The sequence below is a fragment of the Zootermopsis nevadensis genome, unplaced genomic scaffold (assembly GCF_977971745.1).
Source record: "Zootermopsis nevadensis isolate Lab colony 2312 unplaced genomic scaffold, Znev_1.0 Znev_ptg000083l, whole genome shotgun sequence".
NCBI classification, from domain to species: domain Eukaryota; kingdom Metazoa; phylum Arthropoda; class Insecta; order Blattodea; family Termopsidae; genus Zootermopsis; species Zootermopsis nevadensis.
Window position 1 is genome coordinate 1013028 of NW_028259214.1, and position 27024 is coordinate 1040051.

At 38.8% G+C, this 27024-nt stretch overlaps 1 protein-coding gene and 2 long non-coding RNA genes across 10 annotated transcripts in view; 1 reads left to right on the forward strand and 2 right to left on the reverse strand.

Annotated features, from left to right (window-relative positions):
- The window catches only part of LOC147870927 (uncharacterized), a 474306-nt gene that overhangs the window by 276650 nt on the left and 170632 nt on the right, over positions 1-27024 (reverse strand). The window lies entirely within an intron of this gene.
- Positions 1-27024, forward strand: part of LOC147870929 (paired box protein Pax-2-like) — a 318072-nt gene that overhangs the window by 247266 nt on the left and 43782 nt on the right. For 6 of the 7 annotated variants that reach the window (XM_087341655.1, XM_087341656.1, XM_087341650.1 and 3 more), the window contains one exon: positions 5668-5812. The exons of the other annotated variant lie outside the window; for it this stretch is intronic. In XM_087341655.1, coding sequence (XP_087197781.1) covers positions 5668-5812 — 145 coding nt within the window. The remainder of the gene's footprint in view (positions 1-5667; positions 5813-27024) is intronic. 7 annotated transcript variants of the gene reach the window in all.
- Positions 1-27024, reverse strand: part of LOC147870930 (uncharacterized) — a 213082-nt gene that overhangs the window by 137769 nt on the left and 48289 nt on the right. The gene's annotated exons all lie outside the window — the stretch shown is intronic.

Below are 27024 nucleotides of genomic sequence, written 5' to 3' on the forward strand. Positions count from 1 at the left end.
CCCGTGGAACGAGTGCCCTCTGACCTAACCTCCGGCCGTTTTCTTAACTAGAACCATTTAGTGATCTCGGTATAATCACATTCCCTAAAATTGCTTTTACAGTAGAATATTTCAAATGTGGCATCTGTGAATGCGTGCTAAAAATTCTCTCGATGTAAAAGAACTTCTGTACACTTGCCACTAAATTTTATAGCTAAAATTTCAGTTCCAAGCGCATTGAACACGCGATTCAGATGACCGTCAATCCGTACTAGGGGAGACCGGGGCTAGTTGTTACAATTTTCAATTTTTTTTTTGTGAGCATTTATTCTTAAAATTTACAAAGTTAGCAATCATGGCTTCAGGCAGTGTAAGTTTGATCCTGTTTCGCCAAAGAAAGATGCATTTATGGGCAAGTACCATGCAGCTTTTGCAGTTAAGACTTCGGAATTAATAAATTACCACAGTAACAGCACAACAAATCATGGAAACTGTAACAAGAAATTATTTATTTAACATTTTGATCTTTGAAATGGGGGAGTGCTGTTTTATTTGAGGTACAGGCTAAATATTCAAGTTATTTGTATGAGTTTGAGCTATAGAACATTAAACCAGTAGCCTATTTGACGTTATTGCCATTTCATGTTACTCTTATGATGTCTTCATGTCATTCCTAGTTCGTATTTCAACGAAGTATAAAATGCACATACGTCACCAGTACTAGATAACAGTTTGAATAATTTGTAACGATTGGTTAGAATAATATAAAATGAAGATATATCTGCAGTTAGACACAGTAATCGCATGTAGACTGTCTTATGTTTTGAAAACAGCCAGAAAATTCTGTATTGATGTCTCCGAAATTAAAGCTTTCGGATCGCGAGACAAGGACTTCTCTGCCGCTGAACTAACTTGCTCGATAGTCATTAAGAAGACGGAGTTGAAAGCGCGTATGATTGATGTACCGCTGGGACTTATTTTCTTGTTTTAATTAAAGTTTCCAATTTATTAAATCGTCGAACGTGCAATTACGAGTACGCCATGATGACTCTCTGTGCGGTTTGTGATCGAAAGGACACTTGAACACTGGCGGGACTCAGCTTCACGAGGGCTGAGGTAAAAATTGCTAGCGCGAACGCGGAACGAGGGTTTGAGGGAGAAATATCGGTCTTCCTCTACTAACTTCAGCTTGTATATGGAGCCTCAGTTCCCTTAATTACAGGCATCCCGTCCTATAATTAAATTGCGTCTGATTTATTGTGAGGGCAGAGGGAAGAAATGAAGTTCCATGGCCCACTTGAATACCAGCACACACTTACTTCAACTCGACTGTATGAACCTGCAGCTCGTTAAGAGTGGCAAGGTGAAAAAGTGTTATGTCACTAATAATTCTGCGAGTTGCAATTCATATGAACTTCACTCTGTAGTAAGCGAGATATAGCGATAGCGGAAAAATAGTATCACTTAACAGACGTTCCATTGTTTTCTGTACTGGGGAAACAAGACATTTGTTTGCTTGTCTTGTTTTCTTAGGTAAATGTGACGTACCACGTTGTGAGGGCGTCTAAGTGGCGCGTAGATAAAAGGGTTACTGTCCTTGGCTCTATAGAGACGCTCCGGTCCCTTCATCGTCTGAGAAAAGAATCATAGATATAGGAAGATGGGTTGATACAGAACCCTCTGGGCATGTTGACGAAGAGAAAACACACTGTCGAGAAACAAACCCGGACCATCTAGCTTGTAGACAGACACTTCACTGAGATATCCTGATTCTCGTGTAGCTGTACTGTTCTGTCTGCTGATTCAGGTTTATGTCATTCGTCTGCGGTCTGCTAAAAATATGTGGGAATAAAAATTAGTGACGGGCACAAGCCTTATTGGGACTATACATTATAATTTAATTCTAGCCATTGGTTGACTAGGGAACATGGCAAAGGTTGATCGGGTAACGTAACAGACGAGGAATGGATTGGCGAATTTGCAACTATCAGCTTCTCAAGGAGGATTGCTCAGTAGAGTCCGTTCTTAATTATAATTGCTGTTATTATGAGGCGTAAAATATACGAGACCAGATAACTTACGTAAAAAAATGACCTTTCCGTTTTGAGTTAATTTAAAAAAAAACACTTTAAACTACGTCCTTTCCAAATCGGTTTAAGTACTTTATTCTCTGCAGAGTGTTCATTGCAGGATGTATAAAAGCAGACAAGCATTATATCTCACTCAAAGTTTTGTCGTTGCTTGTACCCCTCCCAACTACCAATCACGCAAGTGGAGTGTGTGTTCCCCATAAAACAAGTTTTCCACCATTCTACAGAATTCTGTGACGTCATCACGGTTGAAAGTACTGGCATCATCGAGAGGCCTTTGCTTCTTGGTATCGGAGTTTGATTACCCATAGAATCCCGTCGTAAGGCGGCTGAGAGATTATGGTTCATGAATGTATACATACAGGAGGCGGCAGACACGTTTGAACTCATAGCAACGACACACATATTTCAGTATCATAAAGAAAAGGTGAGGATAACCTGCAGTCTTCGGCTTGATGACATATATTCCAACGTAGTGGAACGAAGTTTGTCGTAGGAGAGGTTATAACCGGCTCCCAAACTCCTTTACTGTACATTAGACTCTGACGTTCTTATATCGGTTGTGTGGAATATTAGTTTAATTCTTTCCGTGCTATACACGAGATATCTCCCTTGAAAATACTTAGGCTCCTGGTACTTTTTTCGGTGTGTAAGACGGTTAAAATTTGCGACATGCATTACAAGAATAATATTTATTTTAATAAAAATAATGGATAGAGTTAAATCGGTATGGATTTTAATGAGAAATTCGTTTATTCGGTGTAATACTTAAAATAAAGTTAAGAGTTCAGATCCCTTTGTAGTTTGTCTTCTTTTTAAAATAAAAGTAAAGTTTGTCCCACTATACGCCATGTAGGCGTTTGGGGGGAGTGGAGGTATAGCTCCTCTCTTCCTTGACCTCGGCACTAGATGGAGGTGAGTGGTCAGCATCACGCCCCGGCCGGCTTTACCTCCGGGAAAGGACCCCGGTACCCATTGTAGAGGAGGCTGGGTGGGCCCCAGAGCCGGTCTGGACGCAGAGGCTAGAGGAAAAAATCCTCTGCCCCCGTCGGGGATCGAATCTTTTTAAAATAAAAAGTAAAATAATAAAATAAATACAAACAAAATAAACGCAAAATTGTAAATCATATATTATCTGTCCGCACGTTTCAAGTCTGCAACTAGGCGACCGATTTCCGTTAAATTTGATACTGTGGGTTAACACAGAAATGCAATGCGAGTTTTATTTTGGACAATATACCTTCTACTAAACATGTATGTAAAATCAAGTTTAATCAGCTTTGTCAAAAACCTCGTATCGTACAAAAATATTGGTATTGGTATCCAATCCCCCGGCCTAGAATGCTTGGAGTTTTACCTACACGCCCCCTATATACTTCAGTGGCGTTGTGATTTGAGTATAGGATTATCTTTCCAACATTCATGATCAACTTTCCTCTTTCGTCAAGGTTGCATAATCTGTGAAGCTGAAACAGCTTTGGTAAAGAACCCAAGAATCTGTGTTTTCATTAAATTCTGGTCTTTTGAGCAATTATGTCGTACAGATTTGTAAATCTAGTCGTATATGTGTTATTAACGTACAAGACTGAACCACTAGGACCTCAATAATTTTCTCCGCATAGAAAAACTCGCATCTCAATATGTCGATTGTAGCAGAATATATTGTCGGTCAATGTGGGAAGTCCAAATGCTGGACGTAATTGCGACACGCTGTATACAGGGCCTCTGTGGAGCTAACAGTAGCATTAGCATCACAGAGTAAATACCGAGCGTGTTTGGTTTTTCCTTCCACCCTTTGTTTATACGTACTTAATTAATGGCCTCGTTCCGTTTAGAAAAACCTCCCCATTTCGCCCTTCATCCATTTCCACCTCACAGTCTCATATATAGACACATACATAAAGTTAGCGCGTTGAAAATGTATTTCTCACGAATCAATCTGTTTTGTACTGTCCTCTGCACTCCGATTGACGACGTTTAGACACGAGTGAGAGTAGGACACATGATGATAGATCGCTTTATGCATTCCATCTGCTGTTTCTTTTATTTATAATAATTTACTTTGTCTCGATGTTCGCTTATTACTCATCTGCATCATATTATCTACATGCTTCCTAATTTGTAGGCTTTTTCACGTATAATTATTTTCGGATCGCTTCTTGTTTGTATATCCTGTCTGTTAGTTTCTTTATGTATTTATTTTGTTTCATTCTGTAGACCTACATATTTGTTATCTCTTTATTTATTTACATATTTATTTATTCATTGGCCTTTTGGTAATTATTTTTTTGTAAAACAATATATTATTTATTGATTAATTTATTTATTGAGTCGAAACATTGGTTCCTTATATGTTATAGCATATTCTTTGATAATACACATTTTCATATACTGTACGAGGTGCAATCGGAAGGTTTCCAGACTGCGCGTATAAAAACCCGTACACTTATCTCAGGTATTAAATTCATCCATCACCCTCGAAGTAGTTCCCCTGGGAGTGAACACAACGATCCCAGCGCCGCTGCCAAGCCTGGAAGCATCCCTGGAAATCTTTCTTTGTCAGCCTGTCGCTGGGATCGTTGTGTTCACTCCCAGGGGAACTACTTCGAGGGTGATGGATGAATTTAATACCTGAGATAAGTGTACAGGTTTTTATAGGCGCAGTCTGGAAACTTTCCGATCGCACCTCGTATTTTGATACCTGGGAAGGAGTCGATAACTTTACTTTTCAGAAATTGGACGTTAGGACGTACACACTTTCTATTGTGCAGTCACTCTCTGCAAAGAACTCGTATTTCTAATGCTGCTCGTATTCAGACTCCCTTGCACGCAGGCCTATTGCATTTCAGCGAGTGTATCAAAAAGCTAACTGAGTTTTATGGAGTTCAACTCCACATCACATATATCACTGCAGCAGCACTCGACAGTCGCATTTATTTACATGTAAATTGATATTTACTGAGCGCCGTGTATTTTTAGTAAAGCTGAAATGTACTCCATCTCATTCGGTTCAATGTTTGCTTGCTAATATCTGTCTAGGTTTTGATGGCAGCTCACGGAATTGGACATAGTTTACGTAACAATTATTTATCATCTGCAAAGTTTATACGGCTTTGCAGGAAATTTTTCGACTGGCAAAAAAAACAGAAAAGTTAAAAAAGGAACGAAAGGAATAGATAAAGAGAGAACGAAACAAAGACGGGTGAAGAGGCAGATTTATAATAAATTGGAATGATGCTTTGTGACGTTTACCTGTGTTAACGTGTCTCCTAAGTAAAATTAGGGACACGCTTTACTTAAACAGGTGAAGGTAGAAACATTTTGGTGTTTTTATATGTAATATGAAACTTTGGATATTATCCAAGCAAAGTGGTTACTGACAACATGAAATTTCTTGAGGGTTCCGTGAGTTAGATGCATTCCACTCTTTTATGTTTTTGTACTTTACTGCATTTTCCTTACATTTCCTCTTCCACGTTACAGTAAAAGCATGACAAAACATCTGTGCCTTCTTTCTGTCAGCTTTTTCGTTATTTAGTTTGGTTTAGTTAGTTGCCTCGATGTATTCGGACTGAACGAGTTGCTTTTCCGCCCACAGACGTCGAACGATGGCAACACGACAACCAGCACATTGTCCCTCATCGTGAAGAGAGAGGACGCGGGGAAGTACCTCTCTTGCCAAGCCAGGAACACCGTCTTTCAGAAGGACGGTCTAGAGGACGGCTGGAAGCTGGAAATACAGTGTAAGTATTCATTGTATTATTTGTGATTTTCACGGCGGTGAGTATGAAGATTTCTGTCTTCTGGGTTGTTGCGCTGTGTAGTCTGGTCGATGTTAACCAACGTTTCAGAGGTCATACTGCCTCCATCATCAGGACGATTAAAATATGAAGATTTCTGTCTTCTGGGTTGTTGCGCCGTGTAGTCTGGTCGATGTTAACCAACGTTTCAGAGGTCATACTGCCTCCATCATCAGGACGATTAAAAATATGAAGATTTCTGTCTTCTGGGTTGTTGCGCTGTGTAGTCTGGTCGATGTTAACCAACGTTTCGGAGGTCATACTGTCTCCGTCATCAGGGCGATTAAAAATATGAAGATTTCTGTCTTCTGGGTTGTTGCGCTGTGTAGTCTGGTCGATGTTAACCAACGTTTCGGAGGTCATACTGCCTCCGTCATCAGGGCGATTAAAAATATGAAGATTTCTGTCTTCTGGGTTGTTGCGCTGTGTAGTCTGGTCGATGTTAACCAACGTTTCGGAGGTCATACTGCCTCCGTCATCAGGGCGATTAAAAATATGAAGATTTCTGTCTTCTGGGTTGTTGCGCTGTGTAGTCTGGTCGATGTTAACCAACGTTTCGGAGGTCATACTGCCTCCGTCATCAGGGCGATTAAAATATGAAGATTTCTGTCTTCTGGGTTGTTGCGCCGTGTAGTCTGGTCGATGTTAACCAACGTTTCAGAGGTCATACTGCCTCCATCATCAGGACGATGAATCACCCTGATGACGCAACAACCCAGAAGACAGAAATCTCTAAGTATTCGTTGTTGGATTCTGTGTGGCACCTCGGATTGCAATAAATTTGTCGACATTTGTTGAAACGTTTTGCATTGTCTTCACAGTTATCCCTACTACAAGGGGAGCGTTTGCGAATCAGTTTTAAACAGTTAAGAAACTAAGTCTATATTTATATGGAAATAATGCATCATATGAACCTGTATTGGTGAGTTGTGGTTGGTGTTATTTCACAGTGCTGATCAACTTTAAGGCAAATATGTTAGACGAGACAGTGAGATGGCTTGACTGCGTAAGGATTTGCTAGCAGGCCGACAATTTGGTAACACTAGTTGTCACTGTTTCACTGACGTTGTTAATAATGAATTTTGAGTAGGTAAGCATTTGGAAGGAGATAGTCTTTCAATACATAATTACAACTTTTGTTCCGAGAGTGAACCCACAAAAATCTTGGATTAGCATAAATAACAGCGGAAATACAACCTTTTTATCTGCTTTATACAAATTATTATTTTTTTTTAGAAAATGGTTGTGAACTGTTCAGTGTTGTTAAATCATAATTAATCGTAAACTGCGATAGTGTTGAGGGGGGGTGGGGCTTAAATAAGGGTGGCCGGCCCAGCGGATGGAATTAGATTCGACCCTGGGGATTGTCTAGGGGAACGAAGAGGCAGTCTGTCTGTCTATCTGTGTGATAGTAATGGTTTGATTTGTATGAGATGTGAAGGGAGTCGCTAAGGAAGGGTCTGTTTGTTTGGCAAAGGGCTCCCCCTCTCCCCATGGGATGGAATGGCACTTGACCTGTCTTCCATGATGTCGCTGAAGGAAACTAAAATGGGACAAAGCCCTCTTCTCAGTCAGCGATTTCAGTTTTACAAACGACAGACTGAAGGATGTAATAGAAGTCTGCTGAATCCACTGTCTCAAGTTAAGATGAACAATCAGCTTATAAGTCTGCATCTCGCTATAACGTTCACAAGTGGGACTTGTAGAACTCGTTTGAAAATGAGCGAGAGACATTTAATTGGTACAACAATTTACAATAGGTAATTAGTTTCACAAGTTAATGATTCATAACAGTACTAATGTTAATTTTAAAATGTGTATAAATAAGATACGATATCATAAGCCTACAGAAGTAATCGGTTAACAACCAGAAGCAGAGAAAGGAATTAAATAATAACTGGTAAGGGCCTTCAGTTTCTGTCTTCAGAGAGAACGTCTTGTCTGCCTTAGTGGAGTGTAAATCAGGTAAATGACTTTGCATTTCGGAGACTTATTACGTCATACACTCACCCCCTGTCAGGAGAATAAATGTAACCTTTGTTTCATTTAATAACGCAATATAATTAAAATACTTCTCGAGGAAGGGATTTCGTTTTACATTCATTGCTGATAAAGTTTGAAGCACATAAAATGTAAGTACTGTCTGTGTGTACGTATTTTTGGAAATATCTTACCCGCAAATGCATTTCGTTAAGTTTTTAAAGACATGAGCGGCGTTTTCGAGAAAACCCTGCTAGTTTCGTAACTTATGTTTCAAATTAAGTTTTAAATTATGGAATTAAAAATGCACTTCTCTGAATCTAATCTTCTCGCCCAGAGAAAGTGAGTTAGACATGTTTATATTATATTTCGACAAAAATATATTAAAATTTGAGGTAGGTCTAATTTACTTCTCACACTTCAGGTGATTCATTTGTTTATCGTAAAAAATAATATGAAGGTAACTTTATTATCAGATTTACAGCGATACTAACAGACCCTTTTATCTGGAGTTATGAATTTTTTTTATGAAAACAGATTACGAACATTGCTACAGGAGCATATTTAAAATTGTTAGTAAATACACTCTGAATCTGGTATGACTATACACGTATTCTATAAACATTTATGCACGAACTCAGTTGCATTTTACTGTTGAATTATAAACTTACGCCGCCTAAATGTGGCGTTGAAAAAAACACGATGTGTGTGACTAAGCGTCTCTACGGCCATGCAGTATGCCTCATGAGCTTTGCCCCGAGATATTTGTTACAGTTTTGAGGCCTCCGTGTCGTTCACGTTTAAACCTCACGAATGGCGTCTTAACGTGAGGCTCTCCCACAAGTAATTCATTAATTTCTCGCGCCTCGTCATTACAAATGCTTTATTGATCACCTTGTTTTCAAATACGTCTGATTTATGGCCTCCTTTTAAGATAATTGTTTTCTGTACACGGTACTCGTTTGAACTGTGGAATGATCAATTTCGACGCTACTGGAGACGGTCGGCATTCATAACTCTGACTGTGAGACCTCCGGTAAGGCGCCCAGCTGTTCGCGATGGCCCGTACGAACGGCATCACGTTTTCTTGTTGGCGGTCCACGGCACAAGAGTAAATAAATGTCGATTTGTCAAACTGCCGTTACCGGCCTCTCACTCATAGATTTTTTCCCCCAGATGTTTTTCCAATATATCTGTATTAGCTGTGTGAAATACAGTTTCATGATTGCTCTCTTCGATATGTGTTTGGATGCGCTGACAGAGATAATTGGATAGCAGAATGGTCTATTTACAAGTGATGCTACGTTTAGGCAATTTTTAGAAGTGTGGAACGAAAATATATAAATACTATAATAAAATGAGGGAACGTAGTAAAGTACTAAACGGTTACTTGCACTGTATGGGTGTAAAACTTGGTATCTTGCTTTAAATAAACAACGTACTTTATGGATAGGTTTTGAGGTTCTCTCGGTGGCAAGTACGAAGATGCCCGTCTTCTGTATTATATCGCCGTGTAGTCTGGTGGATGTCTACTATCGTTTCAGAGGTGATTGTAGGGCTATCACCCTGATGATGGAGGTGGTAAATACCTCTGAAACATTGGCAAACTTATACCAGGCTACACCGCACTACAACCCAGAAAGAAGCCATATTCATGTTTATGGGTGTCTGAAAAAAGTGCTGATATGCTAAAAGGAAAGAGGATAAAGGATTATGCGTAATGAGGAATGTATTGAGCTGTGCGTCAGATATTAGTGTGATCAAATGAAGGCGATTGGCTAGGTATGTTGCACAAATTGCATAAAATCTTTCGGATAGAAGACTTCAAGCAGTGAGATAATTTGCTTTTCTTGGATAGTACGGAAATGCGAAGTGCGGACTGGATTAATCTGGCATCAGATAAGGTCTAATATGATATTTTTAACTCTATGATGAACCTTTACTTTTGTTAAATTCATAGGATTTTTACCATATGAAAGACTGCAATCTTCACCAATGATAACTTGTATTTCGGAGCTGGTTCATTAGTTAATTGGTTCTTTAGTTTGTTGGTTGGTTCGTTAATTAGATTATTCAGACTTGGTGTCCGACTGTTTGGTTCCTCTAATAGCAGTTTCGTGAAACTCTCACTCATCTGTGCTCCGTGGCAAAGAGTCGACTTCTCGAAACTCGTTTCTCTTCGTGAGCTACGGCAAAAGGGCTTTGGTTTTACTTGTATGAAAAAACATGCCTGTAATATCTATGCAAATTGAATGAAAACAGAGCTGTAAAATATGAAATGAAAATGCTCAATGCATCTGGCTGGAAACAAGGTTTATACTCCTCAAAACAACACACCGCTTTTAAACAAACTAATCTCAACAGGTGCAGAACAAACAATAAGAAGGTTTCGCTGAGGTCTTTGCTTTTAATTACAATGGCAGTTCTGTTGTGTTTATGTTCAGATGATAAAGTAAGTTTCAGCCACTGAATTAAAAGTACCAAAAAATATACATTAATAACTCAGTGCTGGAGAGACTTTCTACTAATGCTGATAGTTTCAGTACGCAGATGGTGAAGAAAATGGTTACTTTTGTGGAACCAGATGGTTCAATTAGACGCTGAATATCTGAGCTATTGACAGCTTCTTTAAATAAACCACGAATAAATAAATCATCGTCTAGCGGTTAGAACGCTGGCCTTGTAATCCTGGGGTCTCGGGTTAGATTCCCGGCGGTGCCCGAATTTATAACTTGTGTTGGGCAAGGCCGTGGTCTAGGCAACACGGAGTTTTCCTCCGTGGCATCCCAACAATTACTCCATTCACACACAGAAGAAGGCAATGGCAAACCACTTCTGGATCATCTGCCAAGAACGTATATGAACAGGTCCCAGTCCGAGAAAAGGATGGAAGGATCCTGTTCATATCGACCTGTCGTCAGACAGAACACTAATAATAATAAGATGAGGTGGTCTAGCGGTTAGAACGCTGGCCTTGTAAGCCTGGGGTCCCGGGTTCAATTCCCGGTGGTGCTCAAATTTATAACTTGTGTTGGGCAAGGCCGTGGTCTAGGCAACACGGAGTTTTCCTCCGTGGCATCCCAACAATTACTCCATTCACATACAGAAGAAGGCAATGGCAAACCACTTCTGGATCATTTGCCAAGAACGTATATGAACAGGTCCCAGTCCGAGAAGAGAAAAGGATGGAAGGATCCTGTTCATATGGACCTGTCGTCAGACAGAACACTAAATAATAATAAGATGAGGTGGTCTAGCGGTTAGAACGCTGGCCTTGTAATCCTGGGGGTCTCGGGCTCGATTCCCGGCGGTGCCCGAATTTATAACTTGTGTTGGGCAAGGCCGTGGTCTAGGCAACACGGAGTTTTCCTCCGTGGCATCCCAACAATTACTCCATTCACACACAGAAGAAGGCAATGGCAAACCACTTCTGGATCATCTGCCAAGAACGTATATGAACAGGTCCCAGTCCGAGAAAAGGATGGAAGGATCCTGTTCATAAGGACCTGTCGTCAGACAGAACACTAAATAAATAAATAATAATAATTTACATCATATTTTTCATTGATATTCTGATATTTGTTATTGTCGTAACTGCTATTATAGTGATGTTAAGAAGTGTTGAATAATGAAGAATTTTCAGTTTTTGTTCATGGAACGATTTCCAGTTATCTTTTTGAACTAAAGACATCGAATAATGCTTGAACTGCTGTTAGTAAATTAGTAAATAACCATTTAATTACCGACAGCTAAATGAGATAAAAAAAGAACTTGTCCAAATCGCGAATTTCCATACGCAAAAATGAAACTCTTCATGTAATTATATAAAATGTCTGGCTAATTTATCACATAGGCCTACATTTTCTCTCATGCCGCGTCTGCTTCTAGGAGAGCACATAAAGTATATAATGCATAAAGCGATCTAAGTTTCGTCGTTAGGAAACGAAGTATACGAGAACTATTCTAGCATTTACAAGTTTTATTATTATGTGGCGGAGCTACGGCGATAAATAATGAAACCCGAATTGTTTATTTATTAGTACCTAAATTTAATTAATCCTTGAATCCAAAGCTCGTATAAATAATATTTAATAATTCGGTCTGTACCTCAAAGAAAACACACCTCTTCACCATTACGAAGATAAACTGGTTAACGCTGTTTATATAAATAATTATTAAGATAGTGTAATTGCGTCATATTGTGAATATTATAACAATTTTTTTATTTTAATCCGTCTGATCACAATATTTATAATATTTAAATATTGACCCACACCTATTCGAAGACACTAGTACTTCTGGACATATCGGGACACTCACTCCTACATCTTTTGCCGATATGTACATCTAATAACATTTAAGAAAAACAACACCTTCGCCCAAAAATGGAAAAACAAACGTAATGAAACATCACCAAAAAACTACAGAAATCATAATTGAGTTTTAAGTTCTTAGATATATTTTACACCTGATGATGGTTTTATAAAAACTGAAACATGTTGTGTAAATGTTCCGAAATGTAAATCGATCAATCGATACGGAACATGAATGATATTTTATTATCTTAATTATAAGAAATTTTAAATATTGTGATCAGACGGATTAAAATAAATAATTGTTAAATAATTATTGTTTACACTGAGAATCACATTAATCAATAAATACATAATGTGGAATTATTTTTCATTATAGACGGTGGGGCATATAGTTAACACTAGGTTTATTCCTTGCAATATAATAATTTTCAAGTTTTCTGCTATTTGCTTAAATCATTTATAAACTGTAATAAAATTGCACGTATGAAATTAATCTAATGCAGACGTATTTAGTATAATTAGGTAACTGTGATGTTAGAAATGTTCAATTATCATTTCACGGCAGTTTATTTTAAGTCACATCCCGCGAACATCTGTTGATTTAGCTAGCACGGCATAAGCAAGTGATTCCCCTCAAATGTCGTGCTTCGGTCCCTCAGAAATCAGTGCGTCAGTGGCAGATAGTTCGTTGTTGCTGTCTTCGAGAGGCACATGCCGCCGGCCTCTTGTTATTCCCCAAGTAATTGAATCGGTCTGAATATCCTTCAGCTGTTTGAGTACTCTGTTCCGTGCTGAACATCCTGCGAACACAGCTAGCCGTCAGCCAAGTTGCTAGATTCGCAGGATGTATTCCAGACTTCTAACGTTTGCTAAATACATCGTCCTTCTTTATTAATGTTCTTTGTTCCACTCTTAACTTTATCATCTTCTTCTTTCATTTTCGAAAGAAAAGACTGCTAAGGAATAGAAGGCGTTGTGTCATCTTTCTATCACGTTATTTCAGCTTGGAAGCAAACATCAAGTCTTTTTCATGACGCCTTTTTAAAGTCAGTAGAGAGAGAGAGAGAGAAGAAAATAAAACCGGATCACTAATCTTTTAACTCTTTATTCGATGATAAGACCAAATCACTTTTAGAGTACAGTGCTGTTCAAAAGAAACTCGTGCAATGAGTCAGAAGCAAGCGTTTTTGATAATTGTTTTTACACTTATAAATGAAATACCGTTTCTTCGTCGGCCTGTCCACTTGTCTGTCTGTCTGTCTTCAGAAATTAATAAGAGAGTTTTCACGAAATTGTATATTTACAGTCTACATTTAAAATGAAAATGGAATACATTTCTGTCCAAATACATCGACACAGGCATGTTCAAGATATTTAAAACATGCTTCCAGACGTACAGAATGACCCAAAAAGATGTATATACACAAGGCTAATATTCCGTGTAGTAATGTGTATACATATTTTTGGGGGCATTATTTATTCACACAAAAATTAACTGCATCAGATTACAAATTACAGTTATTTATATAATTTCTAATGATACTTATGTTTTACTTCTTTGCATTTCTGTCTTTCTTACTCTCACTTTATCATGTTTTATTTCATTTTCTCTCACATCCTTAACATCTTTCAGTGCTTGTAACTTCCTATGCTCTCAAATTCTCTTTTGTTTCTCCCGTCTTTATTCTTTGATCGATTTCTTATAATTTTGGCACAATTTCTGTGATCATTTCCTTCCACATCTGTTAAATTCGTGGTTTATAATCTTACGATTCGACTGAGTGTAACCTCTGTATGTAAGAAAGTGTCGTTAAATAACAAAAAAAACAATCCGATTAAGAGGGTAGTTATGTTTATCGAGAATTGTACTTAACAGTAATTTTGAAAGGCAGCAGGACTTTCGTTTTGCGATTTTAAATTCACTTCAGTAAATCGGTTTGATGAATGAACTGTATACAGACGAGAGTTGAGACTGAAAACGACATTTCAGCAGTATTTCTGTGTAACGAAACTCGGTATTGACACAGGAAGTTTGTGTCTCTGATTTTGTACCCCGGGGCTGCAGTTGTAACGGGAGACGCCGAATCGCAAAGCAACGCAACTGTCACATCAGTCTCAGTACATAAATTCCAACCAAAGGAACTGGAGTTTACATCCCGGCAATGAATATGACTAAGGCCCAGTGACGTGCTGGCATCTGTCAGGAGAACAGTGTTCAGTGATGACGCTTCTAGCTTGTATATTTAAAGTACGCGGTTTGAATCTCAGTCGATATAGTACTTTCGATGGTTGTACTCACTCGTTACACGTGAAATCAGGCGTGGCACCTTGAAACAGATCACTCGCCGTTTCCTTTCTTATCCTTTTCAGTTCATGATGACATACTTGTTCTGCCGTCACAGTCGGTGTCAGATAACATCTGCATTTATTACAGCGTTGCTAAGTAACGTAAACCAAACTGTATTAATAAGTATGTAGGCTAACTGATAATTTTAAAGTACAGAAAAAATATATATATTAAATCTTGTCCGTCTAATCACAATAAAAATGGAATAAAAATCTGAAAAAGAACATCGTTTAATATCTGGTAAAAATCTGATAAAAATGTACGCTGGCATAATGTATGAAAATTGTATTTGAATTATTTATCGTTTTGAAGCTTTATATAATTATATACACCTGAGGATGGTTCTTTTAGGAACTGAAACATGTCGTGAAACATGAAAAATGATGGTCTAATGTAAATCGAATGTTTCGATAAAGAACATCATTTAATATTTTAAATATTTTAAATGTTAATTATTTTAATATTTAATAAGAATTTATTGTGTTTAGACGGACAAGATTTAATATATACTTATTATATCACAATATGACGCAACTTTACCATCTTAGAAAAAAAGATGTTATTAATATAGTGGCTTGAGAAATGTTGACTAGGAAAATGTATTCGATATTTTAGTCGGAAAACTTGAAGGTAGATGAACGCTTCGAGATATGAGCGAAGACGGAAGGTTGGTATTAACGTGGACCTTAGAGATATGGGATGTGAGGATATTCAATTGAAATTGGGGGCTAATGGAGGGATTTTAAGAACAAGATAATTAATAGTTTTATTTCTGTAAAGCAGGGAGTTTATTAACCAGTTTAGTAGTTATATGCTTTCAACAAAGACTGTCCACCATGGAGTAGGATGAAACAGTAGCCAGGCATTTAGCAAAAAACTATTCTTGCTTCTTAAAGGTTACTCAAGGCTACATTTTTGTGAACAATGGGCTACCCAATGTGAAACAACGAATTTAAGTGAAGGGAATTACTGTCGTTAGAAGGGTCATAGTAACATTTCGCAACAAGGCACCAAGGAAGTTGTAAAACTCATCTGTTTTTAAAATGCATTTCTTGTGAATACGGGTGTAATCTGAGAGAAGCTTTGTGTCGTCCGGTAGACGTTCATCACAATTTCGGAGGTTCTTACTGATGACGGAGGAATCAAGGACCTCTGAAACGTTGGTAAACTTCTACCAGACTACATGGCGCTCCAGAAGACAGCCATCTTCGAACTTACAGCCGTGAAAGCCTCAAATCCTGTTTTCCTTGTGGTTCTGCATATCCGATCGAACTTCAAGCTTGTTTATTACGGAAACTGGAGGGGAGTATTAGAACTAATCTTGAAGAAATGGGATGTTGACTTTTGGATTGAATGGTATTATATAAGGGGTCAGTATTAGACTTTAGTGAACAACATTTTGGTTCCATTATATTGTCCATCTGTACCACAATCATTTCAAGAAAAGCATTTTACCTTTAAATAGGTGACATTTGTAGGTTTCACGGGGCTGAGGATTTTTGTATTATAACTCCGTTGTGAACATGTAGCGAGATAGGAACGTTTCGAAGTAAAATTTTACCTCCATCTTCAGGGCGATATTATATATTTTACTTAACGTTCCTCATAAACGCATTTCTTTGTGACGTCATTATCCGCTTCGTTTTCTGCCCTAAATTGTTTTATTTTTTTATCTAAAGTAACATTACTGCGGTTCCAGACTGTACCGCGAGAGGCCACTAATGTCGGAGAGGTCTGAAGTCGAAAGAAATGTTTTCGACAGTGCAATAATGGAAAGAATTGAAGAGTGGAAAACTGGAATTGTTGATGGAAGGTAAAAGATGGTGGTGTAAAGCGAAGCGTGAAATATGATGGAAAAGAAGCTGTAGAGGAATGAGTGGAAAGGGTGAAAGTTAAAGAGTTGGGGAAACCCAGGAAAAGTGAGGCATCATATTCTAGCTACTTGAAGAAATTTTCATTGCGTATACAGGCTGCTCCTTTCTGCCGCACGTCTTACAGGCCTAGTCAAACATAAAATTGATTTCATATGTGCTTTGAATGCATCTAACCACGTCGCATCTCATTCCAATCAATTTCATGACATGAAAGAACTTCACTGTGACTGCCTCCAATTACTCTTCAGTCCTGTCGGATTTGACAGGAGTCCTGTTAGTGGGCAGAGGGAATTTGAAGCCTAAAAGATGCAGAAACTGCTTACTGGAGAGAATTACATAATGAGATATATTTTGGAGTAACGGTATTCGCACATTAGCACCCTTAATTTGCGTTCGGAAAATAGGACCGTACGTTCTTCAAACTACTGATTGTTCCTATAATAATATTCTTATCAAACGACGGATTTTGGGAGAATTTTTTTTCTACATGTTGGCACCCCTTATTGGATTCTAGTTATTTCTGTTAGTGGTTAGAGGAAATACACAAGTTCTGTCTGCTTCCAAGTAATTTTTTCGTGTTTCGAACAAATTAATATAATTTACGCTTAGAAATGTTTAATAACGCGTTTTAAGTTCGCCTTAAATTAATTATTTAATCTCGCTTATCATCTTCATATGCTGCCTTCATCAAGACGTGTTTACTTGCCTGGTCGGTTGCCTCGGCTTGGCCTCGTATTAACACGTGCGCTTACATTTAAACGTGAGATGTTCATTGCTCGTAAGACAAGACAAGATGCAGCACATGGCATCATCAAAACGTCATAAAACAGATGCAGACAGCAGGTTAATTATATTAGAAGTCAAGGAACGCTTAATTAAACACGAAATTTAAATTATTACAGCCATCAGGGAATGCAGTGTTACTCAGCCGCTTTCTGGTGGCGATGTAGACTATTGCCCGTTGATCGTACATTCCGGTTTCGTATTCTGGGGAACCGAGGTTCGAATCTTGGCCCGCAGATCGTGCGTGCTCATTGTTCGTGGTTTTCCTCAGTTCCCAAAGGAGCATTATGTGATATATTATTAAAAAGGGCTCAACCGGTTGCATTCTATATTGTTGCTAACTCTCAGTTTATTTGTCACCAGTGCAATTTTATCATATGAACGACAAGGAGCCCTTAAATAAATGTCGGCAATGAATTCAAAAATAAGTTGGACACTACTGTCATAATTTTAAAATTATGTGTTTACTATTGCTGGTTTATTCGTCTTCGTTTTGACTGTGTTTTGGGTTTTGGATCCGTGTAGACTCGTCGGTGGATGCCGACGTTTCGGAGAGATATACGTCTCCATCTTCACTCATGATTATGAAGATAATCCTCAGCGCCCTGAAAACCACAAAATCACTTCATTGTTTTTTTCTTGAATCAATTGGTCCCTTAACATAAATGATTTAAAGCTTTCATGATGATTCACTAATGATGTTAGAGATGTATTTATGAGTATGGTCCTCTGAAACGTCGGCAGCAATCCAAGTTCTAGGTCTGTATAGTGTCAGCACTTAGAAGCAGGAAGATGGCTGTCTACTGGGTTGTGGCGCCATGTAGTGAAATTCCAAAATCTAAAGCCCATGGGGTTAGGTTTATCAATGCGAACACTGTAGGTTGCATTAATACGATTTAAAATTAATGTGCGTGATTTTATCCCGCATTGTAAAATTTTTTTTATTATTATTATTTTCTTAAATCGTGTGACGTGATTTTTTTTCACAGATGTTTTGTTGTAGGAACAAATAACCACAGAAAAGCATGTGTTGATTCAACGTGAAAGATAACAATTTTAACAGTCGACAGAGCAATATATTGACGTTGTTTTTTGTTTTTTTTACTGAATGGCGCTGTGTCTGGGATACTTTTTAAAAACCATCTCCGATTTCCACTGAAACTTTCAATGGCGGTCATTTGCAAAAACTGATACCTTGCAAAGTCGGATAAGAATTTGCATTCTACAAAGCTAGTAATGATATTTTCTCCTTCACTGAAGTAACAGACATTTTTCTTCCCGTCCAAATGCCAAACGAAATAGCTTTATAAAATAAGGCGTTAACTAACTCTATGGATAAATCCTTTTTGAGAAGCTAATAGTGGCACAGCTAGTCAATAAATTCCCACCTTTTATGGTTTACTAGAGCAGGGCGCTCCTTTCGGAGCGCATTCTCTAATATGATATTTTACTTCTTTACTTCGCTGTTCTTAGTCAGTCAAATTTCTACGATCTAGTATTCGATGAAGACGTATTGTTGATTTTAAAATACTATGAGAAATAACGGAAGGAAATTTTTGAAGGCAATATACCAACACAACAAAGAGAGTAAAGAAATGACGTAACATATTTTATTCTATGATTTTTTCGAATAATAAGAGTGTTACACTTTTACATTTATCGATAAATTTTTTAGATTTTGTAATGCGATTATCGTCGAAGATAATCCATTCATCGTTATAACGTCGCCACGCCTTGAAATGTCCGTCGTTTCCAGTACCGTTAATGTCCACAAATTCTACCGCACTTTGCAATTTCCAATGTTTTCCATACATTAATTGGTTGTTTTGTCTCATTCTCATTATTTCAAATGTGCGTAGTCCATTTAGAGTCAATCTATTTATTTCCAAAATCATGTACTTTTGACGGTCACCAGCAACAATTTCTGTCGTTCCACGTATGTAGTGTTGTTGACATTCCGTACACGTTCCGTTCACATCTGTTTTGGTTTGATACTCCAATAAGTCTTTGAAGTTTATCACGTTCGTTTGTGGTAAGTTCATGAACAATATTTGGTTTTTATAACGTTCCTCAAGTTCATGACCATTTCTACATGTTTTTGTATTCACCGTCTCATACTCAAACATGTTTTGCATAGCAATTGGTAACTCCTCGAATATGTTGTAAATTGTTTCGGACACACTTTGAAAATCTCTTCTTAAATGTTCTTTAAGGTTTTGTCGTATTGAAATGACATTATGTAAGTTTTGAGGATAACTGTATGCGTTTGCAATCTCGGAGATCAGTTGTGCACCATTGTTGTCGCCCTCGTAGTCATTTAATATCATTTCTTTCAGACTTTCAACGAACGCAGTAGCTGAATGCAACATGTTTATTGAGGAAATCAAGAAGCAGTCTGATCCATTGGCATTCAAGAGTTTGAAATGTTCGATAGTTGGTACAATTTCACGTGTAATCGTCGTTTCATTCTGCTTCACTCTCCGTATAGGCTGTTCATCCTCTGTAACACTTATTGTTCTTATATTCCCTTCAACTTTTACACGTTTAACTGCATGTTCAACTGCTTCACTTTTAATTTCGTCAAGATTAATTTCAATTTTTCGCTTTCCTTCTTTTTGTTTAATGTCTTGTGTTCTCCTGCAACTCATACTCTGTTCGTTCAATATTTCTTTATAGACAACGTTTTTAATGAGATTATTTTTTCGTCCCTTTTTTAGATAAACAAATACACAATTATCGCTTGGTGCACGTGAAAATGCGACGTAGATTTGTCCATGTGCGAAAGCATCCTGTTCCAAATAAATGCCAATTCTTTTGAACGTTTGGCCCTGAGCTTTGTTGATAGTGATTACGAAGGCAGGCGTTACGGGGAATTGGCGTCTCCACATAGTAAATGGGTATTCACTGTCACAATATAGTTTTATACGTGGAATGAAAACAATTTCTCCGCAATGATCTCCCGTTATGACCATACATTGAAGGAGGTTGTTGGTCATCTGCTGTACTAATAAACGTGTTCCGTTAACTAATCCTTCGCAAACGCTTAAGTTACGTACCAACATGACAATAGCGTTCTTACGTAGACGCAAATTATGTGGTAAGCCATCTGGTTGGTTGGGTCCACTATTTGGGAAGCCTGAGGGGAAGAGACCTCTGGGGAGACCTAGACGTAGATGGGAGGATAATCTCAGGCGGGATCTATGGGAGATAGGAGTCGAAGGAGACTGGATTTTGTTGGTCCGGTGGAGGGCTTTGGTTAGTTCGGTGATGAACCTTCGGGTTCTGTAAGCCATCTAGTTAGATAGTTAGTTAGTTAGCAGGGCTACAGGTTTCGCGCAGACAAGTAGGAGGTTGTACGAAAAATGTAAAATTACGTATTGTCTTTATTATTGTCTGCGAATTGAATTGGTAACAAACCAATTTCAGTGTCGGTATACTTCAGGGGAACCTGAATTTATGATGCTCGTAGCAACTGGAATTTTAATATTTCCCTCCTACATGAATATGGGCATCCCAAATGCTCTGAGGTTCACAAACCAAATTCTTGTGTGCGTTTTCCTTGCACATCATAAGAAATGTAAATTTAGAAAACTTGTGGACGACAATCTTTCACAGAACATACGATGATTATAAGGCAATGACTTGGTTTTCAAAGAGTCGCATGCGAAAACCAGGAGAAGTCTCAAAATAAGACTGGAATACAGCAGGAGAAAAGATGGCTGTCTGGGTTGTAGCCTGTAAGAAGTGTACCGACGTTTCAGAGGTGCTTTGTTCCCCCCATTGTCAGGGCAATGCAGGTGAAGTTTTACGTTGCTTGTCCTCTGTAATCAGACGTAGATCAATTCCGGGGCACAATTTTAAATCCTCTTATCTGCGTCGAACCTTATCCAGGCTCACTAGGGAGTTTGATGTAGATGAGAATTTTAACATCAGAGAATTCTGGCGCCAATGTAACGTCAAAATGACCATTGTTTTAGTTTGCAGTTTCACTCATTTACAATGTACGTGGCGTTTTACAAGGACACAATCGCCCGTATTTAACAAGAGTCACCTATATTTTAGAGAAAGTACATATGTTTTAGAGAAATACGGCTTATGAACATCCAAGAAACAAATTGAAGATTTATAAACTTGTTGGCGGTGTTTCCCTTAAGAAGACGCAGTGACATAGCTGGGGTGATAAAGCTGTTTTAACCATTGTAATTTGCAGAGTGTAACCCCCGCTACAGGGGATTGGCATGTCAGGGGGTCTCTTACAGCCTCTAACGTCATTGTTCTTCAATAAGCGGATCTCTCTCCCCGTTCACCCTCCCAATTCTTCTTCCAGATCTTGGTGGCTGCGTGTTAAAAAGCGCCGTCAAACACCCCGCTCTCCCTCCCGCGCTTCTCTCTATTCTAGTTGAAAATTAGCTCAAAATTCAATCCGGAACAAACCGGAGTTGAAGGCAATTTAGTTGTTTCAAACTGCAGCAAAACAGAACCTGGTTCTTCCAGGGATACCTTTTGCTGATAGTCTGGGCACGCAGATGTTATCTTTGCATTCTTTGCAGAAAGTAAAATGAAGGCCCAATGGTCAGTTCGTGTCCCTTGGCCTGTTTCATCCCCGAAACTACTCGACGGAGTTGATACTGGAGTCAAATTATACAAGCGAACTTAATATTAATGCATTTACTTTCACTGTAACTCTTAATTTTCATTACGTACATATAAACTTTGTTAGGCTATATTTTTTCTTCAAAATTGCCCTCCTTTCAGAAAATTGTTAATGACACAAAGCAGAACCCTAATTAAGACGGCCTGTATATGTTTTAATTAAACAATTTTGTGTACATTCTTCTCTTGCTAGCCTATGAAAACAACTATTACTGTGTTCTCCGTCCCTGATGTGGTCTTTAAACTACTATAACGGGGTTTTTAACGCAGATGTGATTTATATCAACTTTTTAACGCGTAAAAAACTGCCGTGGTGCTACTACATTAAATATGTTTGAAACTAAACCTTGATTACAACGGTATTTGTGAGCTTTGGTGGCATTAATATAATATATAAAGTTATATTTTAGAATTTATTCATTAGGAAAACACCTGTAAACATGCCCGACCCCGGAATGTTTACTATCACAAACACTTCTGTGTCCCCAAGTTTTGTTACGAGTCTGTGTGTTATTTTGTTCGGTTCTTTTAAGGATACGCTTTCCTAAATGTTTCACCAACGCCAGCAAACGATTTCGAGGCGATGTGATTTTTGGGAATGAACACATTCGACTCGTAAATCCACCACGTTGAAACCTGTACTGCTTTCTGTAATGCCAGTGACGTTTAACGTATCTTAATACCCGAAGATTGCTATTTGCCAAAATATTAATGCAAATATATTACTACTGTAAATTTAAGTAAGTTGTGTTGATGGTGTCTATGAAACTTCGACTAATGTACACAACACCATAGTTCCTTTATTATATTACACAATTTGTTCATAGATATACCTAAACATAAATAGAATAAATATGTATATGATTTTGAGTTTCCACGACCGACTTTCACTGTTTCCTTTAATCGAATGCAATAAAAAGTTTGTCCAACGCGGATTCATCGAACGAGGTTTCACGATGAATTGGAATCAGGATTGTACAGGCGACGCCATAGAATAGTTTAGTTATAATATTCTTTCGACTTCTATACATGTAGACAGAACGGCAAGGACCAGGCTACCCAAAATTTTAAGAAATTATGTACCAAAACGAAGAAGAAGTCGGCTTTTGGAAAAGTGAAGCCGGAACAGGCCTAACTCCAGGAAAGCCACATTATGATGACGACTTCTATTGTAAATGAAACGTTTAATTTGTTCAGTTTTCAATTCTAAAGGATTCTGACGATTGTGGATTACACTTTAAACTAATCATTGTCTGGACTTTTTCCATCGCCCTTGTTTAAAAGAAGAAACCACGACGTTTCGGAAACTGTCTCTGTTTCCATCACCTGAGACTAGCTCTATCTGACGGACCCAAGAGAGTAGCAAGACGGAAACAGACCCAGTTTCCGAAACGTCGTGGTTTCTTCTTTTAATTAAGAACGATGGAAAAAGTCCAGTCAATGAATATTTGTTTAGTTTTTTTTTTATAGAAACAGCTTAGCTAACGTTTTATGTGGTACAATGTTACGTAGATTTGATGAGAGCAAATTGACAGAGCTTTAATCAAGTTTCCGCTAATTCAATCCTGTTACGAAACTCTGTAGTACCTACTTTACTCGCTAAGATTACTCTAACTGCCTTGTATAGACCTTGTGTTAGTTTTATTATGTTGGTATTTGGATGAATCTTTTAAGTTGCAGTTTCAAAGTTGGCTGCTTTCACTATTGATTCCACGTTTTCAGAAACAAATGAGCGCTGGAAATAGACGTATTAAATCTTATTCTATCCGTCGCGGATTTCCCTACTCAAATACGCTTACGAATAATCAGTGTCACTCTTTCGATGATAAGTTCAGTGACATAAAAGAATTATTCACTGATGTAATAAAGTTTTAAATTAAAGAATACAAATGTGACGTATTTATGCAATGATACTGAAACGCAAATATTTAGGTTCGTCCCTTGTTCTTGAAATCTCAGCGACATGTACGCACTAATCATACTTAGTCACATTTTGCACTAAATATCACTTACATATCAAGACTGACGCTTTCATTAAAAATGTTATATTAAATTCAAATACAGTAATGTACTTTCAATAGTTGGTCCTGGCAGTAAAATGTGGCGAGGTCCAGTTTATGGCCTCTTACTCCAGCCGGCATGGTTAAAATATCGTATTATTCAAAGTTTTTGAAAGTGTGAAGACTTTGTCTCGAGTATTTTTTTAAGGAACTTAACTAATTTTCAATGGAATTGTTGTTGCATCTTGAGACAAAACATTTTAAATTTATTAAACAATTCTCGTTTCACGGTGTTGGGGGTGGGGTGTTGCGCCGTACGGTCTGGCAGGAATTTACTGACGTTTCGGAGAGATGAATAATTTCTCGCCAGCGGCTTACTCATCATCACCTTGATAATTGATACTGCAGGCGCCTCTGAAACGTCGGAAAACTTCTATTAGACTGTACGGCGCAGCAACTCAAGAGAGAGTCATCTTCGTTTCAAGACATGTTAACAAAGTAATTAGGATGTCTGAAATTTCCAAATTACTTTATTTCGTTTAAAGAGATTTACGTAGGTAATGCTTTCTCCTTTAAATATATCTAATTATCATTGTAGTTGGAATGCAAAAGGCGTAATGCTTCTATTAAAATGTTTCTCGCCGACGCATTTACCTAGATGACACGTTCATAAATCATGAACACATCCGTATCTGTAATTTATCGAAGTGGTTCGATCCTGACAACCGTTCGATTGTAAGATGGCTTCCCCTGAATGACATTCTTTTCTTTCTTTAGTCATTTCTCTTCTTCTGTTTTGATTCGAAAGTTTCTTTTTTATCTTTTCATCCGCTCTTTGTAAAGAGACAGCTTGCTCGGTGTCGTGTTTCGTAACAAATTAAATTATTATTGTTATTATTCTGAATCGAAAAAAAACACCATTATCGAATTCTTTGTTTTACTAGAGCAGAGCGTTCCTTTCGGAGCTCCTGGGGGGGGGGGTCAAGATTGTAAAACGGAACCAACCTTGTGTAAGAAACTAAACTAAACTAACCACCAAATGCAGGGTTGACCAACAGCCCTTCCTTCGGGGGGGAGGGGGGGGTTAGTTTAGTGTCTCATTCAAATGTTTCAACCAGTGAGTAAGAACTAAACTAACCCCCAATTGAAGGGTTGACCAACAGCCCTTCCTTCGGGGGGGGGGGTTAGTTTAGTGTCTCATTCAAATGTTTCAACCCGTGAGTAAGAACTAAACTAACCCCCAATTGAAGGGTTGACCAACAGCCCTTCCTTCGGGGGGGGGTTAGTTTAGTGTCTCATTCAAATGTTTCAACCCGTGAGTAAGAACTAAACTAACCCCAAATGGAGGGTTGACCAACAGCCCTTCCTTCGGGGGGGGGGGGGGGGGGGGGTTAGTTTAGTGTCTCACTCAAATGTTTCAACCCGTGAGTAAGAACTAAACTAACCCCCAAATGGAGGGTTGACCAACAGCCCTTCCTTCGGGGGGGGGGGGGTTAGTTTAGTGTCTCATTCAAATGTTTCAACCCGTGAGTAAGAACTAAACTAACCCCAAATGGAGGGTTGACCAACAGCCCTTCCTTCGGGGGGGGGGGGGGGTTAGTTTAGTGTCTCATTCAAATGTTTCAACCCGTGAGTAAGAACTAAACTAACCCCCAAATGGAGGGTTGACCAACAGCCCTTCCTTCGGGGGGGTTAGTTTAGTGTCTCATTCAAATGTTTCAACCCGTGAGTAAGAACTAAACTAACCCCAAATGGAGGGTTGACCAACAGCCCTTCCTTCGGGGGGGTTAGTTTAGTGTCTCATTCAAATGTTTCAACCCGTGAGTAAGAACTAAACTAACCCCCAAATGGAGGGTTGACCAACAGCCCTTCCTTCGGGGGGGTTAGTTTAGTGTCTCATTCAAATGTTTCAACCCGTGAGTAAGAACTAAACTAACCCCAAATGGAGGGTTGACCAACAGCCCTTCCTTCGGGGGGGTTAGTTTAGTGTCTCATTCAAATGTTTCAACCCGTGAGTAAGAACTAAACTAACCCCCAAATGGAGGGTTGACCAACAGCCCTTCCTTCGGGGGGGTTAGTTTAGTGTCTCATTCAAATGTTTCAACCCGTGAGTAAGAACTAAACTAACCCCAAATGGAGGGTTGACCAACAGCCCTTCCTTCGGGGGGGTTAGTTTAGTGTCTCATTCAAATGTTTCAACCCGTGAGTAAGAACTAAACTAACCCAAAAATGGAGGGTTGACCAACAGCCCTTCCTTCGGGGGGGGGGGGGTTAGTTTAGTGTCTCATTCAAATGTTTCAACCAGTGAGTAAGAACTAAACTAACCCCCAATTGAAGGGTTGACCAACAGCCCTTCCTTCGGGGGGGGGTTAGTTTAGTGTCTCATTCAAATGTTTCAACCCGTGAGTAAGAACTAAACTAACCCCAAATGGAGGGTTGACCAACAGCCCTTCCTTCGGGGGGGGGGGGGGTTAGTTTAGTGTCTCATTCAAATGTTTCAACCCGTGAGTAAGAACTAAACTAACCCCCAAATGGAGGGTTGACCAACAGCCCTTCCTTCGGGGGGGGGGGTTAGTTTAGTGTCTCATTCAAATGTTTCAACCCGTGAGTAAGAACTAAACTAACCCCAAATGGAGGGTTGACCAACAGCCCTTCCTTCGGGGGGGTTAGTTTAGTGTCTCATTCAAATGTTTCAACCCGTGAGTAAGAACTAAACTAACCCCAAATGGAGGGTTGACCAACAGCCCTTCCTTCGGGGGGGTTAGTTTAGTGTCTCATTCAAATGTTTCAACCCGTGAGTAAGAACTAAACTAACCCCAAATGGAGGGTTGACCAACAGCCCTTCCTTCGGGGGGGGGGGGGGTTAGTTTAGTGTCTCATTCAAATGTTTCAACCCGTGAGTAAGAACTAAACTAACCCCCAAATGGAGGGTTGACCAACAGCCCTTCCTTCGGGGGGGGGGGGGGTTAGTTTAGTGTCTCATTCAAATGTTTCAACCCGTGAGTAAGAACTAAACTAACCCCAAATGGAGGGTTGACCAACAGCCCTTCCTTCGGGGGGGGGGGTTAGTTTAGTGTCTCATTCAAATGTTTCAACCCGGGAGTAAGAACTAAACTAACCCCAAATGGAGGGTTGACCAACAGCCCTTCCTTCGGGGGGGGGGTTAGTTTAGTGTCTCATTCAAATGTTTCAACCAGTGAGT